General features: G+C 44.9%; 1 protein-coding gene across 5 annotated transcripts in view; it reads right to left on the bottom strand.

Moving 5' to 3' along the window:
* Positions 1-8004: 8004 nt before the first annotated feature.
* The window catches only part of KIAA0753 (KIAA0753 ortholog), a 49274-nt gene continuing 32496 nt past the window's right edge, over positions 8005-24782 (bottom strand). For all 5 annotated transcript variants that reach the window (XM_075904894.2, XM_075904897.2, XM_075904895.2 and 2 more), the window contains exons 16-18: positions 16180-16300; positions 14832-15059; positions 8005-10389 (exon numbers count right to left, since the gene is read on the bottom strand). In XM_075904894.2, the coding sequence (XP_075761009.2) occupies positions 10272-10389; positions 14832-15059; positions 16180-16300 (467 nt within the window). In that variant the 3' untranslated portion in view covers positions 8005-10271. The remainder of the gene's footprint in view (positions 10390-14831; positions 15060-16179; positions 16301-24782) is intronic.

Raw genomic sequence — 24782 nt, 5'->3', positions numbered from 1 at the left:
GTCAGGGGCAGCACGGCTGGCTGGGGGAGATCAAGGAGGTTGGGGACTGCATGGCTGGCCGGGAGAGATAGGGGAGATCGGGGGCATCACGGCTCCCCATGAAGCAGCCAAGCATCTGCTGAGCAGCAGCTGACAGAGAAAATACCTTGGACCCCGCAAGGTATTTTCCGTATTATCCGACATTTCGATTATCCGACCATCCTTCGGTCCCATTTAGGTCGGATAATCGAGACTCTACTGTAGTTCATACTCTTCTGGATCTGTCGATCTGTTTTTTCACTTTTCTGGGTGAGTATTTCAGTTTTAAGAATGCTCTATTTAGATCCTGTAGGTGCTTGTCTCTCTCTGTGGGACTGGAGCAAATCCGGTTGTATCATAGGGGTTGGCTGTAAACAAAAGATTGAGAAATATGTCTAGGACGGAAGCTAGAGGCATGAAGGTAAGTGTGGCGGTCGGTAGGTTTCTGGAATAGGGTGGTGGAAAGTTGTCTGTCATTTAATTGTACGGTAGTGTCAAGGAAGTGGACCGCTCATGTGGATTGATTCAGGATGAGGTTGATGGTGGGGTGGAAGTTGTTGAAATTCCTGTGAAATTCTTCAACGGTCTCTTTCCCGTGGGTCCATACGATGAAGATGTCATCAATGTAGTGTAAGTAGAGTAAGGGTGGTAGGGAGTGAGAGCTGAGGAAACGTTGTTTAACGTCAGTCATAAAGATTTTGGCATATTGTGGGGCCATGCGGGTGCCCATGGTGTGCCACTGACTTGAGGATACAAATTGTCTCCAAATCGGAAGTAGCTGTGGGTGAGGACAAAGTCCCAGAGCTCTGTTACCTGGTGTCATTGGGGATGGTGTTCCTAATGGCCTGAAATCCATCTTCATGTGGAATGTTGGTATAAAGAACTTCTACGTCCATGGTGGCCAGGATGGTGTTTTCAGGGAGATTACCCATGTTTTGTAGTTTCCTCAAGAAGTTAGTGGTGTCTTGAAGATAACTATGAGTCTGGTAGCAAATAAGAGATGAATAAGACAGTGAAGATGAGGTAGAGGAAGTTGCATCATGGACAGCATATACTACAAAGGGATTGGTTCCTGAAAAATAGCCAATCCAATCCCAAACATAGAATGCTATGTACAGGAAATGCAATAAAATGTGAAGTGTATAGAAAGGGATGTATCCTGTATCCACCCTCCCTCTGCCCCCAGTCCGCAGTATTTGAATCTGACCTGCTTGGTATTCCTGTGTGATCAAGGCGGAAGTCCAGCTGCATTCTTGGGAAGCGGAGTGGAAGAGTTGTCAGAGGAAATCCCAACACATGCTGTGACCGGGTCCCTGGCAGCTGTGTAGCCTAGTGGGTGGGTCACTGAGTAAGCAGGGAAAAGGCGGGTGCTACCTCCCTTTCCCTCTTGTGTTCCTGGCCCAGAAACTCTGAGCCACTTCCCATCCAAGTCCTTAAGTTTGGGGTCTGGCCCCAAGAGTCCAGATTCCCCTTAGTTGGGGTTTCTCACTAGGTTCCCCTTTTCCCCGAGGGGTGGGGTTGAGTGCTTACTTGCTCCCCTGGGCTGCCCATTGGACAGGCTCTGGCTCATGCCCTGAGGCTGCTGAACCAGGCTCCTGCCTCCTTGCTAGTCAGTCCCCAAACTGAGCCAGTCTCCTTCCTTTTCTCCTCTCTCCTAGCCTGGCACTGGTTGCAGGTAAAGTAGGGTGGGACTAGCTAGGTCCAGATGCTTTCTTTAACCCCTTCGGCCTTCCCCCCCCATCTCTGCTCTCTCACAGGTGTGTTAGCAGCTATTTCATAGTCTTTGCTTTGAGGGAGTGATATTATGGCTTTACAAGCAGAAGGATAAATCAGACCCCAGTTAATCCCTGGAAGGTCTGGAGCTGTGTTATCCAATGTGCAATTGGGCAGCTGGGAGAGAAGGGGAGCTACAAGCACAGTTCACCTGAAACTGTGACATATATATGGCAGAACTTGCCATTTCCAATTGAATGGTTTAAGTCTTTAGAGTCAGCTCTTCCCCAGAACTCACAGATAAATAAGACGGATAAACATAGGCCAACATTCCTGAAGTCTGGTAGCTCCTTATTATGAGAGAACATAAGACCAGTTGTACTGGGTCAGACCAAAGGTCCATCTAGCTTGGTACCCTGCCTGTCGACAGTGCCCAATACCAGATGCCCCAGAAGCAGTGAACAGAACAGGGAATCATCAAGCAACCCTTCTCCAGTCACCCATTCCCAGCCTCTGACAGAGGCTAAGGACACCATACCTGCCCATCCTGGCTAATAGCCTCCATGAATTTATCTAGCTCTTGAACCCTCAATGTTCTGGTCTTCACAACCTCCTCCAGCAAGGAGTTCCACAGGTCAACCGTGCACTGTGTGAAGAAAAACTTCCTTTTGATTGTTTTAAACCTGCTACCTATTAATTTCATTTGCTGACCCCTAGTTCCTGTGTTATGGAAACAAGTAAATAATTTTTCCTTATTCACTTTTTCCACACCAGTCGTGATTTTATAGACCTCTATCATATCCCCCCTGTCTCCTCTTTTCTAAGCTGAAAAATCCCAATCTTTTTAATCTCTTTTCATATGGGACCTATTCCAAACCTCTAATCATGTTTGTTGCCTTTTTCTGAACCTTTTCCAATGCCAATGTATCTTTTCTGAGCTGAGGTGATCACAGTATTGTATGCAGTATTCAAGATGTGTGTGTACGATGATTTTATAGAGAGACATAAGAGCCCTAGTCATATAGTGGGGGTGGGGAGGGTCCTACTGTGCTAGGCGCTATACCAAAGACAAAGACAGCCACAACACAAAAGGATTTAGAATGTAAGATAACAAGCAGATACAGGGGAGCACAAGGAAACAAGAAGATCCTCCAATATCTGTTGCCCCACACTCAGAATGTAAGTGGAATGTAGTGCTTAGGACTGGGTTTGGACTTTGACTATTCGGTCTCCCCAAGGACTTGTCTAACTATGCTAAAGCAGATTTTCTGTTCAGGTTATATTTTCCCTCATTAACATCTGCAAGGCGTATTGTCAGAACCATGGAAGAAGTACTTGCTTTGGCTACTTAAAGGAAGGCAGTCAGAAGGAGAGAACAAACAGGCAAATAGGCATTATCTTGGAGGAATATAGACAGATCTGTGAACCCAATCTTGCTCCCACAGCTGGCAAGACAATGCTCCCCCTGCCTTTAATGGAAACAGAATTGGATTCAGCATCTCTGGGCAATACTGTCAGAGCTGCAGGATTGCCAGCTTTTCAGGATTCTCCTGGAGTCTAGGAATTACAGATCAATTTTTAATGAAAAATTATATTTTGGGATGACCTCTCCAGTACTACATCCAACCCAAAATGGCAACCCAAAAACACACCCAGTTGCTCCCTAACTCCAGTAAACCCACCAGTTTAGTTTCTACAGCTAAATATTTATGGAGCGAATTGTATTTATTTTCACAGAGGCTATGAGAAAACACAAATTAGTAACATCTTCGGGGCTGCTTTGTAGGTTTCTTGGGAATAGCCCCCTTTGCTCAATTTGAGACATGTCAGCTAGCAAAGTCCCCCGCTCACCCCTCTGCCTGGAGCTGCCACCTGTCCAGATTTTCCTAGGATTGTCCCTTTTTTGAGGTAACTAGGCCAGGAAATCTGAAAGGGAGGTAAATAGACACTGCCAGATGCCCAGTTTTATAGACTCAGGATCATCCTGAGTTTTTTATTTTGTACCTCAGAGATGGCATCTCTACCTTCTCCCTTTGCCACCATGCCATCCAGAGTCTCAAAAACAACCTGGACATTATAATCAAATCAGCTGACAAAGGGGGTGCTATAGTCATTATGAATAAGGCCGACTATAACCAGGAGGCAACCAGACAACTCTTGAATACCACATTTTACAAACCTCTCCCCTCTGATCCCACCTTGGAATACCAAAAGAAACTACACTGTCTCCTTAAAAGCCTCCCCACAGCTGCTCGGGAACAAATCCACACAGAAACACCTTCTGACCCCCGACCAGGATTGTTCTATCTACTTCCCAAGATCCATAAACCTGGGCACCCCGGACGTCCCATCATCTCTGGTATTGGCACGCTCACTACTGGTCTATCCAGCTATGTAGACTCTCTTCTCAAACCCTTCGCAACCAATACCCCCAGCTATCTCCGAGACACTACTGACTTCCTGAGGAAACTACAAAACATCAATAACCTCCCCAATAACACCATCCTTGCCACCATGGATGTAGAAGCTCTATATACCAACATCCCACATGAAGATGGATTACAAGCAATTAGAAACACTATCCCAGAGGACACTACTGCAAACCTGATAGCAGACCTATGTAACTTTGTTCTCACCCACAATTATTTCCAGTTTGAGAACAACTTATACCTCCAGATCAGCGGCACAGCCATGGGTACACGCATGGCCCCACAGTATGCTAACATCTTTATGGCTGACCTAGAACAACGTTTCCTCAACTCCCGTCCCCTTTTACCCCTTCTCTACCTACGGTACATCGATGACATCTTTATGATCTGGACGCATGGCCAAGAAACACTGGAGATATTCCACAGATATTTCAACAACCTACACCCCACCATCAACCTCAGCCTGGACCATTCTACACGAGAAATCCACTTCCTGGACACCACAGTACAAATCAACAATGGAAAATTAGACACCACTCTCTACAGAAAACCCACCGACTCATACAGTTACCTACATGCTTCCAGCTCCCATCCAAAACACACCACACGATCCATCGTCTATAGCCAAGCCCTTCGATACAACCGCATCTGCTCTAATCCCACTGAAAGAGACCAGAAGCTTCAGGATCTCTACCAAGCATTTATAAATCTCAACTACCCACCCGGAGAAATAAAAAAGCAAATTGAAAGAGCCAGACGAATACCTAGAAACCATCTACTTCAAGACAGACCCAAGAAAACCAATAATAGAACACCACTTGTCATCACCTACAACCCCCAACTTAAACCTGTCCAACACATTATCAATAAACTACAGCCTATACTGGAACAGGATACCATATTCCAAGAGGCTCTGGGAGACAGACCCATAGTCTCCTATAGACAACCACCTAACCTCAAGATGATTCTTACCAACAACCACAGGACATACCACACTAATACCAACCCTGGTACCTTCCCTTGCAACAAACCCCGTTGCCAGCTTTGTCCACATATTTATTCTGCTGATACCATTATTGGACCTAACCAAGTGAGTTATAAGATCAAGAACACATATTCCTGCGCATCCAGAAATATAATCTATGCTATCATGTGCCGAAAGTGTCCGTCTGCTATGTACATTGGACAAACATCTCAGACACTTCGCCAAAGGATTAATGCCCACAAAACAGATATCAGACAAGATCACAAAGAAAAAACAGTTTCTTGCCATTTTAACCAGAAAGGACACTCTCTCAATGACTTAACCACCTGCATTCTGCTACAAAGACCTTTTACATCTGCACTTGAAAGGGAATCCTCTGAACTGTCATTCATGTTAAAATTCGACACTCTCCAAAGAGGATTGAACAAACACTTGAACTATCTTACCCATTATCAAGATAGCTTTCCCAATTACCACCTCTAATACCATTAACTCACAAACATCCCACTCTCCCCACCTCTAATATCGTCAATTCACAGACACTTACCTTCCTTCCTCCCCCCCCCCCCCCCGCATCCCCCTCCTGTTCTGAAATGTGATTTGTCCTTTTCATATGTGTTCATTTTTTTTAATTGTATCCTTTGGTATATATGGTTGTGACTATTTTCTTCCACTATTGGATCTGAGGAAGTGGGTCTGGCCCACGAAAGCTCATCACCTAATAAACCATCTTGTTAGTCTTTAAAGTGCTACATTGTCCTGCATTTTGCTTCAGCTACCCCAGACTAACACGGCTACATTTCTATCACTCTCCCTTTGAGTCACTCCTCTAAGGTGCCCATTGCTCTGACATACCTGCAAACCTCAGTTACTAGGTGGTTGCAGGAGGACTACATATTCAATATATGTCAAGGGGTATCCCATTGGTTAGAGTGCCTCCTCCCATCTAGGGGTAAGCAGCTTTTCTATCTGACTTTCGGGAGTTCCCTTCCTCTTCTGACAATGTAGCCCTCTGGGCAGGTCACACACTATGGCTCCCCCTTCAGATTATCAAACTCCTACATCCAAAACAGGTAAATCACCAACCACAGTGACATTGACTTGGGGCCCTCAGGGTCCTGCAGGGTCTTTCCCCGGGATCCCCGCAACATAGACCAGTCAATACTACCTCAGATATTTCTTACTCTGACAGACTCCCCACTTCAGTGTTGTTCTATCGCCTCTTACTTCAGGCTCCTCACATCAAGTCTCTCAGCTCCTGGATGACTCATTTTCAGGCAGTTCCAAGGTTTTCCTCCTGTCACCTCAGGTTTTGTAGGCTTTCCACTAAGTCCAGAGTCCCAGCCATCTACCATAGAGGCCTCCTTGCTTCAGGGCTGGCAGTGGGAATCCCTTACCTTTAGACCTCTTTGCTTCACTCTTCAGCAGTCTGAGGGTTTCTGACACACAAAAAGCAGTTTCATTAACTCTCAACATGGGGGGAGGTCTGTGCTGGTACATACATTTTAAAATGGAACCTTTCAGACACCCCCTGAACACCACTGCTCTTCCACTGGCTTTTGCCTGCATTCTTCTAGCCCTGCCCCTGCAAATATTTATGCACATGCTTAACTTTAAAGGTAGCCTGTGTATTCGCTTGGACACCAGTAGGGCTACTCCCCGGCTGTGTCTACATTGGCATCCCTTTCCGGAAAAGGGATGCTAATGAGACACTTCGGAATTGCAAATCCGCGGGGGATTTAAATATCCCCCACGGCATTTTCATTTACATGGCTGCCGCTTTTTTCCGGCTCGGGGTTTTTGCCGGAGAAAAGCGCCAGTGTAGACGCGATTCTCCGGAAAATAAGCCCTTTTCCAGAGGATCCCTTATTCCTACTTGAAAGTAGGGGATCTCTTGAAAGTAGGAATAAGAGATCCTCCAGAAAAGGGCTTATTTTCCAGAGAATCACGTCTACACTGGAGCTTTTCTCCGGCAAAAACCCCGAACCGGAAAAAAGCGGCAGCCATGTAAATGCAAATGCCGCGGGGGATATTTAAATCCCCCACGGATTTGCAATTCCGAAGTGTCTCATTAGCATCCCTTTTCCGGAAAGGGATGCCAATGTAGACACAGCCCCCATGTATAAAGTTAAGCACATACGTAAGTCTTTGCAGGACTGGGACCTTTACGTTGTCCATTTAGGACCCACCTACATCAATGGGATTTCCTCATGCAGAGTGGCTATGGGCGGAGGCACTTATATTGTGTTTCTCAGAAGGGCCTCTCGAATCGATGTGGTTGGTATGCAAGGAACCATGCAAACAAAAATCATATGGAGCATAACAGCCCTTGTTCTAGAAAAGGCAGGGGAATGCTATCTTTTAAGGCCATATTCCTGTATAGGGCCTAGCTTGGAGGCAGCACTCTGGCACTGGCATACATCCCTCCCATGAGTGGAGCTCAATGAAAGTCTCATTGGATTAAATATACAATCTGTGCATAGGCAGCAGGTAACATAGGCAAGGGAAACTGCCTGTGCTTCTTGGCCACCTGGAAGGGCTGGGGTTGCAGCACAGCAGCCCCGCCACCAAGGAGGGTTGGGGTCGTGGCATAGTAGCCCAGCTCCCCGGCTGCCCAGGAGGTCTGGGGCTGTGGCATGGCAGCCTGGCTCTCCAGGAAGTATTGAGCTTTAGGCTGGGGTTGGACAGGGCTTGTTTGCTCCTGAAGGGGTGGGGTCTCAGGAACAAGGGCCTGCCCCCACTCTTGCACACATACCCTGGCAAATCCCCCTCACACACTCAACCCTCTGCCCAGACTCCTGCACTCCCACACCTTATCAAGCCCTGGGATTTAGATCCAAATTGTTCTAAATTTAAAAATCCTGAAAATCAATATAGTTTATTTGAAAACAATACAAATAGTTGAAAACAGGGTTGCACATATAAATTGCTCTATACATTTTGAAAAAAGGTACCAGTTTGATGTATTTTGTTTTAAATTACAAATCTGCACAGAATCCACCAAATAAAAATTACATTGATACAAATAAATGTTATCAAAACAGATAAGACTGAAAATTCCAGACTTTAATAAAAAAAGGTTTAGGGGTTTTGTTTTTACAAAAATGTATTTTCACTCACACAGAAAATAAAAATCTCAATATATTGGAAATTATGCTACAATGGGTTAAACATTATTGCACAAAAGAAATTTATCACAGTAAATAGCACTTCACATTTCTTTTTACAGATGAATTTAGGAAGCGGTCCCATGTTTTGGCCCATATATTTTCTCATATATCCTTTTTTCTTGTTTATCATTTGTCTTCCCAGACATATATTACCAAAACTCAAGATAGGACATTGATTATTTGAAACTAACAAATGAGCCCAATATAAAAGAACCAGGAATATAGATTATTCTATTTATTTTTTATTTTGCAATAAAAATATGGGGATAAGACACAATTCTGTGCAATAGTGTCCTAACACAAATCAATACAAGGAAGGGAATTTTACAAGTCTCACATTCCATTCCTAACCTGCTACTGAGTCCAAGTATTCAAGTACCTACCATACCCACACAACACTGAGAACAATATGAGAAGGAAGAAGCTGGAATACCCAAGATGGTTTGATGTCATATTTTTTGGATTGAATCCTGCATTCCTTGCTCACCTAGAACTCTTAAAATGCCTATTAAAGTCAGTAAGGGCATGTCTACACTACAGAGTTATTTCAAAATAATCCCCGTTATTGTGAAATAAGATGAGCAGCCACACAGCAAGCACGTTATTTTGAAATTATTTCAAGATAATGGGCTTGTTATTTTGAAATAATAAACCCTGAATTTACAAAACTGCTATTTCAAAATATGGTTAGTGTGGATGTTCAGCTGCTGCTATTTCAAAATAACTACTCCCCAGAGTCATTCAAACTAATTTGTTCCCAGTGCTTCCTGAAGTAGCATGTCCACATTAACGGAGTCTGCCTCAGACTAATTTCAAGGCTTCCCTGCAATGTGAATATGCTATTTCAAAACAGTTACTTCAGGTGTTATTTCAAAATAACCCTGTAGTGTAGACATAGACTAAGTGAGTAAAACATTCAGGGTTGGTTCTTTAAATGGAGCTAGTGCTGGAAGAACTGTATTGTTTAAGGTTAGTATTTTTTGTAAGGGGAAAAAAAATGGTGCTGATAACCTATTTTCTAAAACATCGGGGGTGGGGGGGGAGGAGAGGCTTGTTTGTATTGCCTGTTAAATATTAATGCAGATATGCGTAGTGCTTTAAAAGTATTGAGAAAACAATGTTAGAACCCTAAGATAGCTGCAAGAGTATAGTAACACAATCTTCCCCACAAATACACCAAGCCCCCTCTAGCTATTGTTCAAAATACCCACTTAATGCTGCAATGTCAGGATCACTCCTTTGGATTCTTGCATTCCATCCAAAAACCAGATAATAAAATTGTGAAGTTTTAATGTAGTTGGTCAGACAAAATAAACAGCATCTTTCTTGTGAGACACTGGGCACACTGATAGCAAATCAAAAAGCATTTCTTGTTTGCATCAGCATTTTCAAATTGGGCTTTAGAGGCCTATGAAATAATAATACTTTGTATTTCCAGCACACCTTTCAGAGCGCTAAGTGCTTTATGAATAATAATGCATTGATTAAGTCCCACAACACCCTTGTGAGATAAGTAAGGAGCATTACAAAGGAGGAAAGGAAGACAGGGAGTGGTTAAGTGATTTCCCAAATCAGAAGCACAGCTGGGGATAAAACTCAGCACTCTCACTTCCCAGTACTTTGCTCATTACCACTAGATCACACGAGGAAAAACTAGTCATAGATATAGGGGATTGGCTCTACACCTATGTAAACTTTGCTGTTAAGTGTTTAGTTTTATTATAGTCAGCACCTTTTTCAGAACCTTTATTATACTGAAATCTGAAAAGGAAAAAATCTTTATTAAAATTTTGAAAAACACAAGATGAATCCCTTCTGAATTTCATTCATACATTAGCAGATTCTTCCATATGCTCAGTAAGAACAAAGATACTGTAAAAAACGCCTAAGCACACAGTATGCTGGGTAGGCTGGGATTTGACATTCCATTAGCTGATGGCATAGACTTAAAAGCGTTTACTCTGTGGGCTGCAAGAACTCAGAGGTGAACACAGCTTCTGCATAATCCTCACATAAATCCTGCAGCTCTGCTGCCACATCACATAAGGCTTCTTCTGTCAGTTCTTCTGCAAGGCTAAAGGAGAGAAAAGAAAGTTTAAAAGCCAAAGAGAGAATCCTGGGGTTTGTAGAAATAAACCCAAATATGCACCAGTCATTTCATCCAATGCTCTGACCTCAAAAGAGAAATTATTATTCTATAATAATTAAGGATGTTTGCATATTGTCATGTAAATCAGTGGTTCCCAACCTTTTTTATGCCACGAACTGGCAAATCCATTCACAAACTTGGCAGACTGGTAACATTTTATTTGCATATTCAGTATGCAAATAATGAATATACAAATATGCAAATAAAATGATGCCTGTCCACCAAGCCCCATCCCAGTCCTTTGCTCCCCAATGCCTAATACCATTTGAACCTTACTCTGACCTGTGCCCTTTTACCCTTTAACCTCTGACCCCTACAACCCATGCCAACACCCTCTTACCCCGTGACCCCACCAGACCTCATCCAACACCCTTCTGCCCCCACCCCACCCCTGAACTCTCCAGAGTAAGGCTGCCCCACGTAGGGAGCATGGCTGTTTACTACAACATGGGCAGGGGGAGCAGCCATTGGCAGCATGCGCACTCCCACCTCCTTTGCACCCCTTCCCTCCCCAAGCACTTCCTGCACCCCATGGGTAGAAGGAGGGGGAGTGTGAAGCCCTGTACAGCCACCATTACTAAGGAAGACGGAGGGGACAGACCTTTTGCTCCGCCTCCTTCTGCCACTGCCTCAGTCCCAACGCTGCCACTGGCATTGGTGGCGCGCCCCCTCCCTCTCCAAGCACATCTCCCTGAGGGGTAGGAGGAAGGGAGGTGCCTCTACAGATGCCTGAGCTGAGCTGCTGCGGCTTGAGCCCTGACAGCTAGCAGTTTGTGAACAGGCACCGGTCCATGGACCGGCAGTTGGGAACCACTGGGGTAAATGCTTAACCTATAAACCTTGGCCTATTAGTTAATCCTATAGACTACATGCCCTCCTGTTCCATGGTGCCTCTGGAGGCTGCTCCGCACGAGCACCTGATTCTGCTGAGCCACCTGCCTGTCCCACCCCCATGGTGCTAGAATAGTTATAACCCCCCTGGGCCAGCAGGTGACAGGAGTGGAGAAAGGGAGACTTGTCTACTTTATATTTCAGAGAGTTTGTCTGTGTATCAGTCCCGTAGCTGTGCCCACAGCAGCTGCAGTGGCCATAGAGAGGCACTTCTTTCTCATCTGGCCCCAAAATGCTACAGTAAAAGAGGGCTGAGGTTGTCCTCTCTCCCCAACAGCAGGTTGCATATTGAACTCCTCATTCCCAGCCTCACCCCAGAACAAGGATTTAAATTAAGAAAAACAATACTTATTTGAATTAAACACCAGAGCAATGCTGGCTATATATATTTACCATGGGAAAAAACCTGTACTACAGAACCATCCTGTTTATTTCTAAGTTTCATGGAGAATTGGAAATGTTTGCATCAATCAGCTTTCTGATAAAAGAGATAACCAGGGAGGCCTGGTGAATGTGACCAACCTGCTAACTGGTACATTCTTCACCTTTTAAAAAATATTAAGATGCAAACATTCTGCTTTCTACAGAGAGACTGAACATATTAAAGATCTGATGCAAAACCCACTGAGGTCTATGGAGAGACTCTCACTGATCTGAATGCTCATTGGTTCAGGTCCTTCTGAAAGCCTGGATGTTTACAGGGAAGTGGTGGGATCAGAGCTTTTAACTCAGGTCAAGATAAAACTACATACTGTTTCAGCATTTGAGCAATTCAGTTCTTTGCTGGACTGTTTACAATTTCTCCTTCTCAGTCTTACATTTACTTCACCAATACCAGGAAAATTAATTTTCCTGTGTCTTTAATACAGAGTGAAGTGGTTTCCTCAAAATGTTTACTAATGCATCTAATGGTTGACAAGATTTATAGTGCCCTCTGATGGTAAAACATTCACCAAACAGTACTATGAACTGGATTGCATTTTTAGTTTGATATCAAATAATATGTACAATATATACATAAGCGAAGCTGAAATTCAGCTGCAAGAAGGAAGGACTCATTTTAATTTTGTCAATCATGAGGAGGGACCACTGTCTTTGAGCTACTGAGGTTCACACTAATGCCAATTATGAACACTACTGGGCTGTGTCTACACTGGTGCAATCTTGTGCAAAAATGGCCGCTTTTGCGCAAAAACTTGCTGCCTGTCTACACTAGCCACGAGTTCTTGTGCAAGAACATTGACGTTCTAATGTGTGAAATCAGTGCTTCTTGCACAAGAACTATGATGCTCCCGCTCAGGAATAAGCCCTCTTGCACAACTGTTCTTGCGCAAGAGGCCAGTGTAGAAAGGCAACATGAATTTCTTGTGCAAGAAAGCCCTATGGTTAAAATGGCCATCAGAGCTTTCTTGTGCAAGAGAGCGTCTACACTGGCACGGATGCTCTTGCGCAAAGGCACATGCCAGTGTAGATGCTCTCTTCTGGAAGAGTTTTTGCACAAAGGCACATGCCAATGTAGACACAGCCCTGGAGTTTATAAGGAGAGTGTTGAAACATGATCAGGGATGTTTCAGGGGTGCATTCTAACCTGCCTTAGGTTATAGTGATCTGTCCAAAGTCACACAACTCTTACTCACATAGATCCCACTCCAGAGAAGCACATCTGAACTCTGAGCACATGAGCGGTCCTATTAAAATCAAAGACCCTGATCCGGCAGATACTGTTGTTGATGCTTACATTTTACTACAGCAAATGCACTGATTTCAGTGGGACTAGTCAAGATCATAACATATGTATTTGCTTAAGCATTTGTAGGATCAAGGCCATAGAGACTACACACGTTTAGAAAATTAATTGCATGTGCTTTGTTGGGGTGGTGCCTTAATCACGTGCCAAGACTTACAGGCAGTTGATTTTTGAATGACACCATTCACATGTACTGAAAATAAATAAATGGCACAACTTTATACTGGATACTCACTGAGGCATGCTTGGGAAATGATAACAGAGAACTTTGTTTACTGCTGCACCAGTACCCTTAGCAAACCAAAAAGGCTTGTTACAATGGGCGGCTATTTTTTATTTATACTGTAACCTTTCAGCCTCTACCTCTGTTCTCAGTTTAGCAGACTTGGAGAGAATGAATAAACATTTTTTCTTTGCTAAGGAATGAGCAGCAAATAGACATTTATTATTTTACCTCTTTTGTTTGCATTGCAGAGGACTGACTGGTGACCCAGCTATGCTATATACTATTTACATACCTAGCAACGTACTCTATAAAATATTTCCTTTTTCAAATCTCCTGTTTAAAATGGCAGCTGGCCTTATTGTAAGTATTTATATTGTTATTCCAAAACCCGCAACATCCAGGCCCTCCAAAGAGAAAATTAAAGGTTGCCAATGTGTTCTGTGCTACTTTTAATAAATTAATAAAAAGCTTGTTCCTTCCTTCTGCCCATGTTGGTCTGGTTGTTTTACAGATAGAAGGGCAATGTTTGCTTTTTAATTAAATGGCAAAAGCCAATAATGTTGTTAAATACTCTCAGATGAATCTCCCTGGACAGATTTTCCAGCCTTACCACTGGGATTTGCTAAAGACAGAAGTGGATATGGAAAGCAGAAGGTGTAAATTTCCAAACAATTTTTACAGCATTAAGGGCAGATTTTCACAAAATTACATGAAGTGGAAACTGAGAATTACACACTCCTCTGGCTTTGACTCTCCTCTAGATAGTCTAAACCAATCTATATTTCACACAGATAACTCTATGGTACTGCTGTGAGACATGAAAAATAATTGCTCTTCCAAGATATTCTGCTATCACACCCTGTGGCTACGTCTACACTGGCCCCTTTTCCGAAAGGGGCATGCTAATTTTCAACTTCAGAATAGGGAAATCCGCGGGGGATTTAAATATCCCCCGCGGGATTTAAATAAAGATGTCCGCCGCTCTTTTCCGGCTTGGGGAAAAGCCGGAAAAAAGCGTCTAGACTGGCCCGATCCTCCGGAATAAAGCCCTATTCCGGAGGATCTCTTATTCCTACTTTTAAGTAGGAATAAGAGATCCTCCGGAATAGGGCTTTATTCCGGAGGATCGGGCCAGTCTAGACGCTTTTTTCCGGCTTTTCCCCAAGCCGGAAAAGAGCGGCGGACATCTTTATTTAAATCCCGCGGGGGATATTTAAATCCCCCGCGGATTTCCCTATTCTGAAGTTGAAAATTAGCATGCCCCTTTCGGAAAAGGGGCCAGTGTAGACGTAGCCTGTTAGTTTTACATGAACACTTTAAAGGTCCACAAGCATCAAGGATCATTGAAAAACAACACAGTAACTACTGTCTTTAGTTTTCTGGCTTTCAATTTAGAATTTGAACAGCCCAATTACCCTCTGTGTGTGTAAGTAAGAGCAGAAAGACAGATCTGAAACTGGCACATTTACTTTACAAAATCAAACACATCAATGATTCACGTACCCCTCAGCAATGCACCATGGATTGAAGTGCCCTACTGGCTCATGAGAAATAAGTTTCAGGTGCTGCTCATATCTATTATTATAATCAAGGATGTTCTGGAGCATGTGCTTTGGAACAGAGAGAGAAATGTAGCACTCCTTTTGCTGAGATATATTGCGATTCAAAGGTTGCCGAACATCATTTCCAGTCTCCAATTTCTCTTCCACCTCCCCATCTTCATCAATAGCACTGGAAGCACAAAACATTAAGAACATAAGAACAGCCATACTGGGTCAGTCCAAAAGTCCATCTAGCCTAGTATCCTGTCTTCCAACAGTGGCCAATGCCAGGTGCCCCAGAGGGACTGAATAGAACCGGTAATCATCAAGTGATCCCTCTCCGTCACTCATTTCCAGCCTCTGAAAAAAAGAGGCTAGGGACACCAGTCCTACTCGTCCTGGCTAATAAGTATTGATGGACTTCTCCTCCATGAATTTATCTAATTGTTGTTTGAACCCAGTTAAAGTCCTGGTCTTTACAATCTCCTCTGGCAAGGAGTTCCACAGGTTGACTATGCACTGCACGAAAAAAAACTTCCTTTTGATTGTTTTAAACCTTCTACCTATTAATTTCATTTGGTGACCCATGGTTCTTATATTATGGGAACAAGTAAATAACTTTTCCTTATTCACTTTCTCCACATCAATCATGATTTTATAGACCTCTATCATATCCCCATGTCAGCCATGGAGCTTCCATGCCATTAGGTGCAGGGACCGCAGGATTGGATGGTGAAGCCTGCCGAAGAGCTGCGTGATGAGATCTGGAACCAATGGGAGGGGGATTGGCCTCTTGCAGGACAGACTCCTCTTGCAGGACAGATGTGAACCAGTGTTGCCTGGGCCAGAAAAATGAGGATCAAGGACGCCCTGAATTCCTGAACCTGCAGGAGCACCCTGTGGACCAGCAAGTGGGTCAGGGAAGGAGTCAGCTCAGTTAACTCTCTTGCTATCTCAAAGGTATCCAGAATGGAGGACTCTGGAAAGACCCCTGCTGGGCTGGCATCTCCACGCAGAAATGCCAGAAGCTTATGCCCTGCGGGGACCCTCACGCAGCTTGTCTTAAGTACCTGGGAGAGGCCCACTTGTCTGAGGCCTGTAAGATCTGCAAGGGCTTCAAGCTGCATACCAATCGGGAAAGAAGAACCAGAATTTTGTGGTTTTTATGTCCTTTTCCACATGACCTAAAGCCACAAACCTGATGAAATAATCATCACTACTGCATTTACTCTTAGTGGAAAACATATATTAAATATCCACAGTAAAAGCACATGAGCATTGTAGTTTACAACCACTTTTAGTTTACTCACTTTCCATCAAAAGGTCTTTCAAATACAATATCCACTTCTGGCTCTTTGTGTCCTATCAATCTGGTTATCTGGATTGGGTGAGGAGACATAGGCCTTTGCTCTATTGATGCGCTTTCTCTTTCTAGAAGGAAGAAAAGAACATTTAAAAAGTTTCTTTGGGAGAGAAAATCCAACAATGTAGGGAAGTCCTCACACTAAGTTTAGCTCCCATCCAAAGGTAAGCCCTTTAGAGAAAGGAAGAAAAATATTACCAGTGATGAGCCTTTTTAAGCTATAAATTTAAGGTGGTACTTTCTAAAGAACCAAATGTTTCAAATATGAACACTTTGGAATATTTCATTTTCAGTACAAGTACTCTGTTATCTCATCGGGTATTTCTAAAGAGGTGAGAGGAAACATTACATTACTATGGCAACCAATATATTGAGATTGGCAGTAAATGGGAAGGGGAAATAAAAACTAAAATAACAATTGGGCCCAGATCATTATCTAGTGTAAAATGGCATAGCTCTTATGAAGTCACTATGAGTCTGATCCTCCTCCCAGAAAATTCAATGGCAAATCTCCCATTGTTTTCACTGCTGCAGGATCAACCCCCATAAGGTCAGTTGCTTAGCTGGTAACAATTGGTCTAGCTCCACAGATTTACACCAGCTGAAGAACTGGCCCTATATTGAGACTAACGTGGACAGAGAAATCACAGGCCAAATTCCTCCCTATTTCTACTTGGCAGAGGCAACTAGGGCTACAATCAGGATCAACATGTGTGGGAAATAGAAAGAGTGTTGTCTAGAAAACTGAATGTCATTAGGAAACAGCTGCCTGCTAACATCTAAGGATGTTAAGTATCAGGTAACTGATTAACTGATTAGTCAATGTATTTTGCATCGACTATTCGATTAGTTGATAGGGCACCTTCACCTTTGAAGGCAGTTGCTACACTTCAAAGGCGAAAGCACTGCATGGAGCCTGGGGCCAGCTGTGGACTCCCTCGCTGACCCCAGGGCTCTGTGCGATGTCTCAAAGTGGCAGCACCATATACAACCTGGGGTCAGCAGTCCCCAGCTGATCCTGGGCTCCCCGGGGCACTGCCATTTTGAAACACCACATGCAGCCCGACGCCAGGCCCCCCACGGCATTTCAAAGCAACAGCACTGCACGGAGCCAGGGGTCAGCTGGGTATTCCCTAGCTGATCCCAGCCTCCCCGTGGTGCTGCCACTTTGAAAAGCTGTGTGCAGCCCGATGCCGGGCTCCCCACAGCATTTCACAGTGGCAGCACCGCTTGGAGCCCAGGGTTAGCTGGGGATTCCCCAGGTGATCCCAGGCTCCATGCAGTGCTGCCGCTTTGAAATGCCGCATCAGCCTGGGGACACCCCAGCTGACCCCACTCTATACGTGGCTTTTCAAAGCGGCAGCACCGCATAGAGCCTGGGGTCTGGCCCCAGGCTTCAAGTGGTGCTGCCGCTTCGAAGTACACCTTCTTTCACCCACTCCTGCTGCCTCTATCAGATAGAGGAAGCAAGGGGAGGAAGTAACTAGTCGACTATCCTGTCGACTATCTGATAAGCATTTGTTTATCGGATAGTCAACTAGTCCGTCACATCCCTACTAACATCTCTCAGGTTCTCTCTTCAGCCAGTTAAAAAGCTCTTCTGATATGAAGAGCTACAGCTGAATCTCAGAGTTACAAACTAACCCATCAACCACACCTTATTCAGAACTGGACATATGTAATCAGGCAGCGGAGACCAAAACCAGAACAAATACAGTACAGTACTGTGTAAAATGTAAACTACTAAATATATAAAGGGAAAGCAGCATTTTTCTTTGGCACAATACAATTTCAAAGCGTATTAAGTTGTAAACTTTTAAAAGAACAACAGTAACACTTTGTTTAGTTAGGAATAACCTCCATTCCTGAAATATTTGTAACTGAGGCTCTACTGTACAATACAGTCTAAGCAATTACATGATTTGTCTTTATTTTCTATTACTAAGAAATAAAGAGGATACCATTTGCGAATTCTGAATTAAAATCTTTGAGGAGATTTTTTTTTAAAGTTGAAGAACTCATGATGGAAGCACATGGGGCACTATTGTCTGAGATAAAGAAAACATACCAATTCAAGGATTCAGGGTCTAACCACAGATCTATGAACAAGAACTGAGAATTCACCTTTTTCCCAAACAAATCTAACTCCTTCACTTTAATAATTTTTCCATCATTTGAGTTATATGAAAGAATGAGAGAGCAAAAAACCTCTACACAGAGGGTATGTCTACACTACCCCGCTAGTTCGAACTAGCGGGGTAATGTAGGCATACCGCAATTGCAAATGAAGCCCGGGATTTGAAGTTCCCGGGCTTCATTTGCATAAGCGGGGCGCCGCCATTTTTAAATCCCCGCTCGTTCGAACCCCGTGCCGCGCGGCTACACGCGGCACGAACTAGGTAGTTCGAACTAGGCTTCCTAGTTCGAACTACCTAGTTCGTGCCGCGTGTAGCCGCGCGGCACGGGGTTCGAACGAGCGGGGATTTAAAAATGGCGGCGCCCCGCTTATGCAAATGAAGCCCGGGAACTTCAAATCCCGGGCTTCATTTGCAATTGCGGTATGCCTACATTACCCCGCTAGTTCGAACTAGCGGGGTAGTGTAGACATACCCTTAATGACTAATATAGCAGTGTTTTTTGCACTGATAAAAATCCTAGACCAGTGGTTCTCAAACTTTTTGGCTCGTAGTCCACTCAGATCAATGCAAACTCTTCCGTGGACCAGCAGTTGCTAATGGAAACTCACCGTGAATTACATAATTATGCCTGAGCCATTTTGCTAGTGCTGCAGATAGGGAGACCGGTATAATTTAACCAGTAAGAAAGGAAATATTAAATTATTAAAAAGAGTTTAGGTGCTTTAACTTTCTGATGTTAGTTTATCAAAATTCACTTTAAATAAAGTAAAATATTAATTTATGTCCAACCAAAAGTTTCAATGTTTTCTTTATTTATTGAGGGGTGAGGAACCTTTTTTGGATCGGGGGCCACTGACCCACAAAAAAATCCGTTGAGGAACATAGAAGTGAGAAGCATAAAAACCCCTCCAACCCTCACTGATGTGGCCCCCAACGGAGACACCTCACTTCTCCTGAGTTCCAGCCCCACGGGGGGAGTGAGAGGGACAGAGAGGACCGAGGTTCAGGGTTTCCCGTGGGTTGGATTTACTCTTTTGGGGTTAGTGGATTTCTTCCCCTCCGCCCCTCACAGCGCTAGGGTGGGGATAAAAAATGAGGGATTCAGTGTGAAGGATAGAGCTGCCAGTTAGTGGGATAGAGATGGGGGTGCAAGATCTGTGTAGGAGGTGCGGTGCAGGAAGGGGTATGGGGATGAGGTCTGGGCGGGAGGTAAGGTGCAGAAGAAGGCTGGGAGTAGGGTGTCTGCCCGGGGGGAGGTGACAGCAGCAAGGGGAAGTGCAACGTGTGGCCAGGAGGGAGAGTGCAGAAACAAGGGTAGGTTCAAGAGAAGGGCTGGGGTAGGGTGTCTGAGCAGGGGAGAGGGTGCAGGAGCTAGGGAGGGTGAAGGAGCAGGCTGAGGGAAGGGTGTCTGACCAAGGGGGAGAGTGCAGGAGCAAGTTTGGGGGAGGGTGTCTGGCCAGGGGGAAGGGTGCAGAAGTAGGCTTGGGATAGAGAGTCTGTTAAGGGGGAGAGTGCAGGAGCAAGCTGGAGGTACAGGGGCTTGGAGGGGGGTGGTACAGGAGGAGCGTGGGGGCGCAGGGGCCAGGCATGAGGAGAAGGGTGGCACTTACTTGCTTTCACACTCACAATGCCTGGGAGCAGCATGGTCCCAGGTGCTACCTCCCACTGCTCCCACTGGCTGGATTCAGGACAATGGGAACAGTGGGGAAAGCCTCCAGGGAGCACATCTATGCGCTGCTGTTTCCCCAGCCAGAGGAGGGGGAGTGGCAGTGTGCGAAGCCACTTCTGGCTCTGCTTCTTCACCATGAGCTGCATCCAGAGGGGATGCTTGGGGCTTTCCCCCACACTTCAGAGGGAAGCCAGCACTGGTGCTCCAGCCTCGCAGGAGGTGGGGGTGGGGGAGAGGCTGGAGTGCCAGCATGGGTTCCCTGCTGTGGGAAGAGGGAGGGTGGAAAGCAGGGGGAGCTGAGCTCAAGCCACAGACCACATGGAAGACAGCCACAGATCACTGTCCTAGGCCAACAGCCAACAGATTGTCTTGTTCACTGCTGCATGGACATGACATATATCTAACAGAGCTATGGAATGTGTGCTATTTAAATTGCTTGATTTATTAACAAAAAAAATTGAAGAGAGAAGCCAATATGATAATAAATATTCATGTGTTCTTTTCTAGGGAAGAATCATTAGATACATCTAGTGAGAGTGTTTTGCAGTGTTTTACATTTGCTGGTGTGGAGTGAAAAGGATTATTGTTAGGATATAGAGAGGGAGCTGGATTCCCTTGCAATAGCACAAATGAATGCATGGTCAAATAAACCCATGCTAAATACACTCTCTCTCCAATTTTGGCTTTGTTCTCTAAAGTGTAGGTGGGTTTACAGGCTTTGAAATGGATTTTTCAATCACAGCGGCAACAGATGGGTCTTCAAGATGTGTCAAAGGAAGTTCAGTGAAGTAGTTCTAGTAATTGCTCAGTCTGAGAATGAAGACAACTGTTATTCTACAAATCACTCTAAACAACTGTAGTCTGTGTGCAGCTCTCTCAGAAGTGAATTCCTTTCTCTGTCAAAATCCCACTGGCTTTAATAATCCAAATCAAAGTCAGGGGCTGTATGTGTTCACAAAGTGGGTAGCTCCAGAGACACTCAAGATAAAGTTCATCTACTCAAAGAGTTTGTTGCATAGTATATGGCCTGGCTCAGGATCTCATTCGTCCTCTGGATGTTTGAAACTACAGAAAGACTGAAGTCAAGGATTGACTCAGTAGGAAGTTAAGCATTCTTTGTGAAGGCAAACTAGCTCCTTCTGGAGTATAACTAAGAACGTCTGAGCTAAAACAAGAACTGGAATATTTAACAGGTTTTCTTCTTGGAAGATTACAGAAAACACCAATATTAAAAGATTGCTGAGAACTCTCATTCTTCATCCTCTGAAGTCTTTAAATCAAGACTCGAGTCTCTTTCTACAGAAGTTATGGGCTAGAAACAAGCATGCAGAAGTCAGCAGACATATAGCAGAAAATAGTGGAAGGTGGTCAGTAAATCCTTATCTTTTAAGTTTTGGACAGATCAAATGGAAAACCTGCAAGATTTACATTTATGAGGTCATATACTATACAAAAATGTTGAGAGTAAGGATGTTAAAAGGAGGGTAAATCCACTAATTGTGTAGATGATAAAATTTTATTGACTACATGATTAGTCATCATGGGAAGGCTTCCTTAGTCCCAGCTCACGGTTGATCCAGGAGCTACCCTCACTGTGGCTCTGCAGTTTAAACGTAGTAAGAGCTGGGCTTGCTCCAGGTCCAGCAGCCCCTGTTCGAGGAGGGGATGTCTCAGCGGGGAGCTGGGATCCCCACTGCAAACAGGAGCTGCTGCTGGAGCAGCCTCTGTTTGCGGCAGCCAGGGCTGGTCGTGAACCTGGACCTGCCACAGGTAGAGGTTGCTTTCCAGTAGCCTCCCATCCCCTCTCCTCCTCCTGCAGGAGGGAGGGGGGGAAGTGAGTAGTCAATTACTCGACTACTCTCTTAGGGTATGTCTACACTACAGCACTAATTCCAACTAACTTAATTGGAATTAGTTAATTCGAACTAAGATAATTCTAATTAGTGCATCTAGACCTAAAAACTCATTCGAATTAGCATTTTGCTAATTCGAAATAGCATGTCCACACTGAGTGGACTCTGAACCGAAGTTAAGGCTGACCGGAACCAGTGCTGGCAGGGCATCAGATTAGGACTTAGAGCGTGGAGCTGCTGCCTCAGGTTAGCCGAGGGCTGTGCTTAAAGGGACCCAACCCCCACCCCGGACAGACAGTTCTCAGGGTTCCCTGCTTGCTTGTCTACCTCAATGAGGGACAGCAAAGCAGTCCTGGCTTGGAGTGCCCTGAGTGCTCGCACTCGGCACATCACAGCACTCGGCCATCAGCCCGGCTGCACTTGCCGCAGGCTGCCATCCAGGGAGGTCAATCGAGGGGCTGTCAGGATCCAGGAGGCCTTACAGGAGAGCTTCCACCCCGAGGAGCCCACAGAACCACCCCAGTCCTCCCCATCGGGAGCTCGTGCCCCATTCCTCCCTCACCTCCTTCCACTTACCCCTCCCTAGCCCCCCTTCCTGATGTAAAAAATAAAGGACGCGCATGTTCAAAAATAGAAACTCTCTTTAACAAAACGGGGGGAATTAACCTCTGGGGAGACTGGGAAAAGGAGGTGGGAGAGGGGGAAGAGAGAGGGGGAAGAGAGAAGGTGGAAGAGGGGAGGGGGAAACCGGGGAGGAGGGAGCTGGAAGGGGGAAGCCAGGGGGAGGAGGGGAAGTATAAAACTATGGTATGCCATATCTTCAGTACTGTGAACAGATGTGGTCGCCTCACCTCAAAAAAGATATTTTGGCCTTGGAAAGGGTTCAGAAAAGGGCAACTACAATGATTAGGGGTTTGGAACAGGTCCCATATGAAGAGAGGTTAAAGCGACTGGGACTTTTCAGCTTAGAAAAGAGGAGACTGAGGGGGGATAGGATAGAGGTCTATAAAAGCATGAGTGGTGTGGAGAGGGTGAATAAAGAAAAGTTCTTCATTATTTCCCATAATAGGAGGACTAGAGGACACCAAATGAAATGAATAGAGAGCAGGTTTAAAACTAATAAAAGAAAGTTCTTCTTCATGCAGCACATAGTCAACCTGTGGAACTCCTTGCCACAGGAGGCTGTGAAGGCTAGAACTATAAGAGACTTTAAAGAGAAGTTAGATAAATTCATGGAGGTTGGGTCCATGGAGTGCTATTAGCCACGGGGTAGGAATGGTGTCCCTGGCCTCTGTTTATGGAAGGCTGGAGATGGATGGCACAAAACAAATCGCTTGGTCTTCGGTCCATCCCCTCCGGGGTACCTGGTGCTGGCCACTGTCGGCAGACAGGCTACTGGGCTAGATGGACCTTTGGTCTGACCCAGTATGGCCATTCTTATGTTCTAAGCTCAGGGTCGGGGGTCTCACTGGACCAACTTGATTTTCATGCAAACCTGCTCCTGGGTTTGCATGTGGCCTTTGGTGGCCAGGCTGGAAGCTATCCTGCCCTAGATGGCCGCATTCCTGTGGCTAGTGCGGAGGTTGTGGACGTTGGAGGCCTCCCCCCAAACCTCGATGAGGTCCCACGATCTCCGCACTAGACCAGGCGGATGCCCGCCTCTTGCGGCCCCGGACAGGCTCCCGGGAGCCGCCAGCCTGGTCCTGGGAAGAGGCAGAGGGCAGGGTAGCTGGCTCATGCCATGCCAGGTGCAGGGTCTGCTGGCTGGGTGCTGGCAGGCTTGCAACTGGCACAAGTACTGTAGCCAGACCGTGCCCCTTTAAGGACTCCGGGGTTGGGAGGGGGGCAGAAAAGTTTCCCTGGTTTGGCCCAGAGAGGCCACCAGGGCAAGCTGGGGAGGGCTAGCCTCCAACTAGTTCAAATTAAGTGGCTACACAGCCCTTAATTCGAACTACTTAATTCGAACTAGGCGTTAGTCCTCACAGAATGAGGTTTACCTAGTTCGAATTAAGCGCTCCGCTAGTTCGAATTAAATTCGAACTAGTGGTTTGTATGTATAGCCGCTATTAAAGTTAATTCTAACTAGCGGCTGTTAGTTCGAATTAACTTTGTAATGTAGACATACCCTTACATCCCTAGTTGAGAGCCAACATATAAACACAACTTTCTCTCTGCTTTGAGATTACACAGGAGATATTTTAGGCCTTGTATGTTTCTGCTAAATTAGACGAGAGTCAAAACCAAGGTTTAGAATAGAAAGAATACCTCATTTATGAAGTCATCATCACAAATTTATAATGGAGTAGTGCTAGCTAACCAAGCTTATCTTGATTCCCACATTGCTGCCTCCTCCTCCCCGCCCACCTAGCCTAACTGATATATGCTAGAATACAGTGTAAATTACTATCTTCTATGCCATGTTAGCACAATAGTACCCTGTGAGAGTGGGGCTGGGAAAGAATGCTTGGAGAAGCCATCACATAATGGTTATCTCCGCAGCTTTTACAAACTGCAGATATGGGCTCTGTTCTTGTTCAAATTAGGCTGGAATAGAGCCAGGGCCTGAGGCAACATATTCTACTGTAGCCTATAGATCGTCATTGTTATTGCTAAGCTGGGGAGGACTGGAGGAATCTATTTCCCAAAGTTTTCTACATGATAGATTGCAAGTTTCACCCACAGTGAGAGGAAAAAAGGGGAAGAATATCAGTACTACTAAGAATTATATATATATATATGTCAAAGAATAACTAGAAAAAGAAAGAAGAAACCAAGCTTCACTTAAATGAACTTCAAACATTCCCTTTTAAGACTCATGCCCTAGTCTTGCAACTGGATCACAGAGGCAGACCCTTACATCCAAATGCTGCTTCAGTGACTTCAATCAGAT

Source organism: Pelodiscus sinensis, chromosome 21 (genome assembly GCF_052426305.1).
Source record: "Pelodiscus sinensis isolate ZL-2025 chromosome 21, ASM5242630v1, whole genome shotgun sequence".
Classification (NCBI taxonomy): Eukaryota; Metazoa; Chordata; order Testudines; family Trionychidae; genus Pelodiscus; species Pelodiscus sinensis.
The sequence above is the reverse complement of the archived record's forward strand: the minus strand, read 5'-3'. Positions and strand labels throughout refer to the sequence as shown.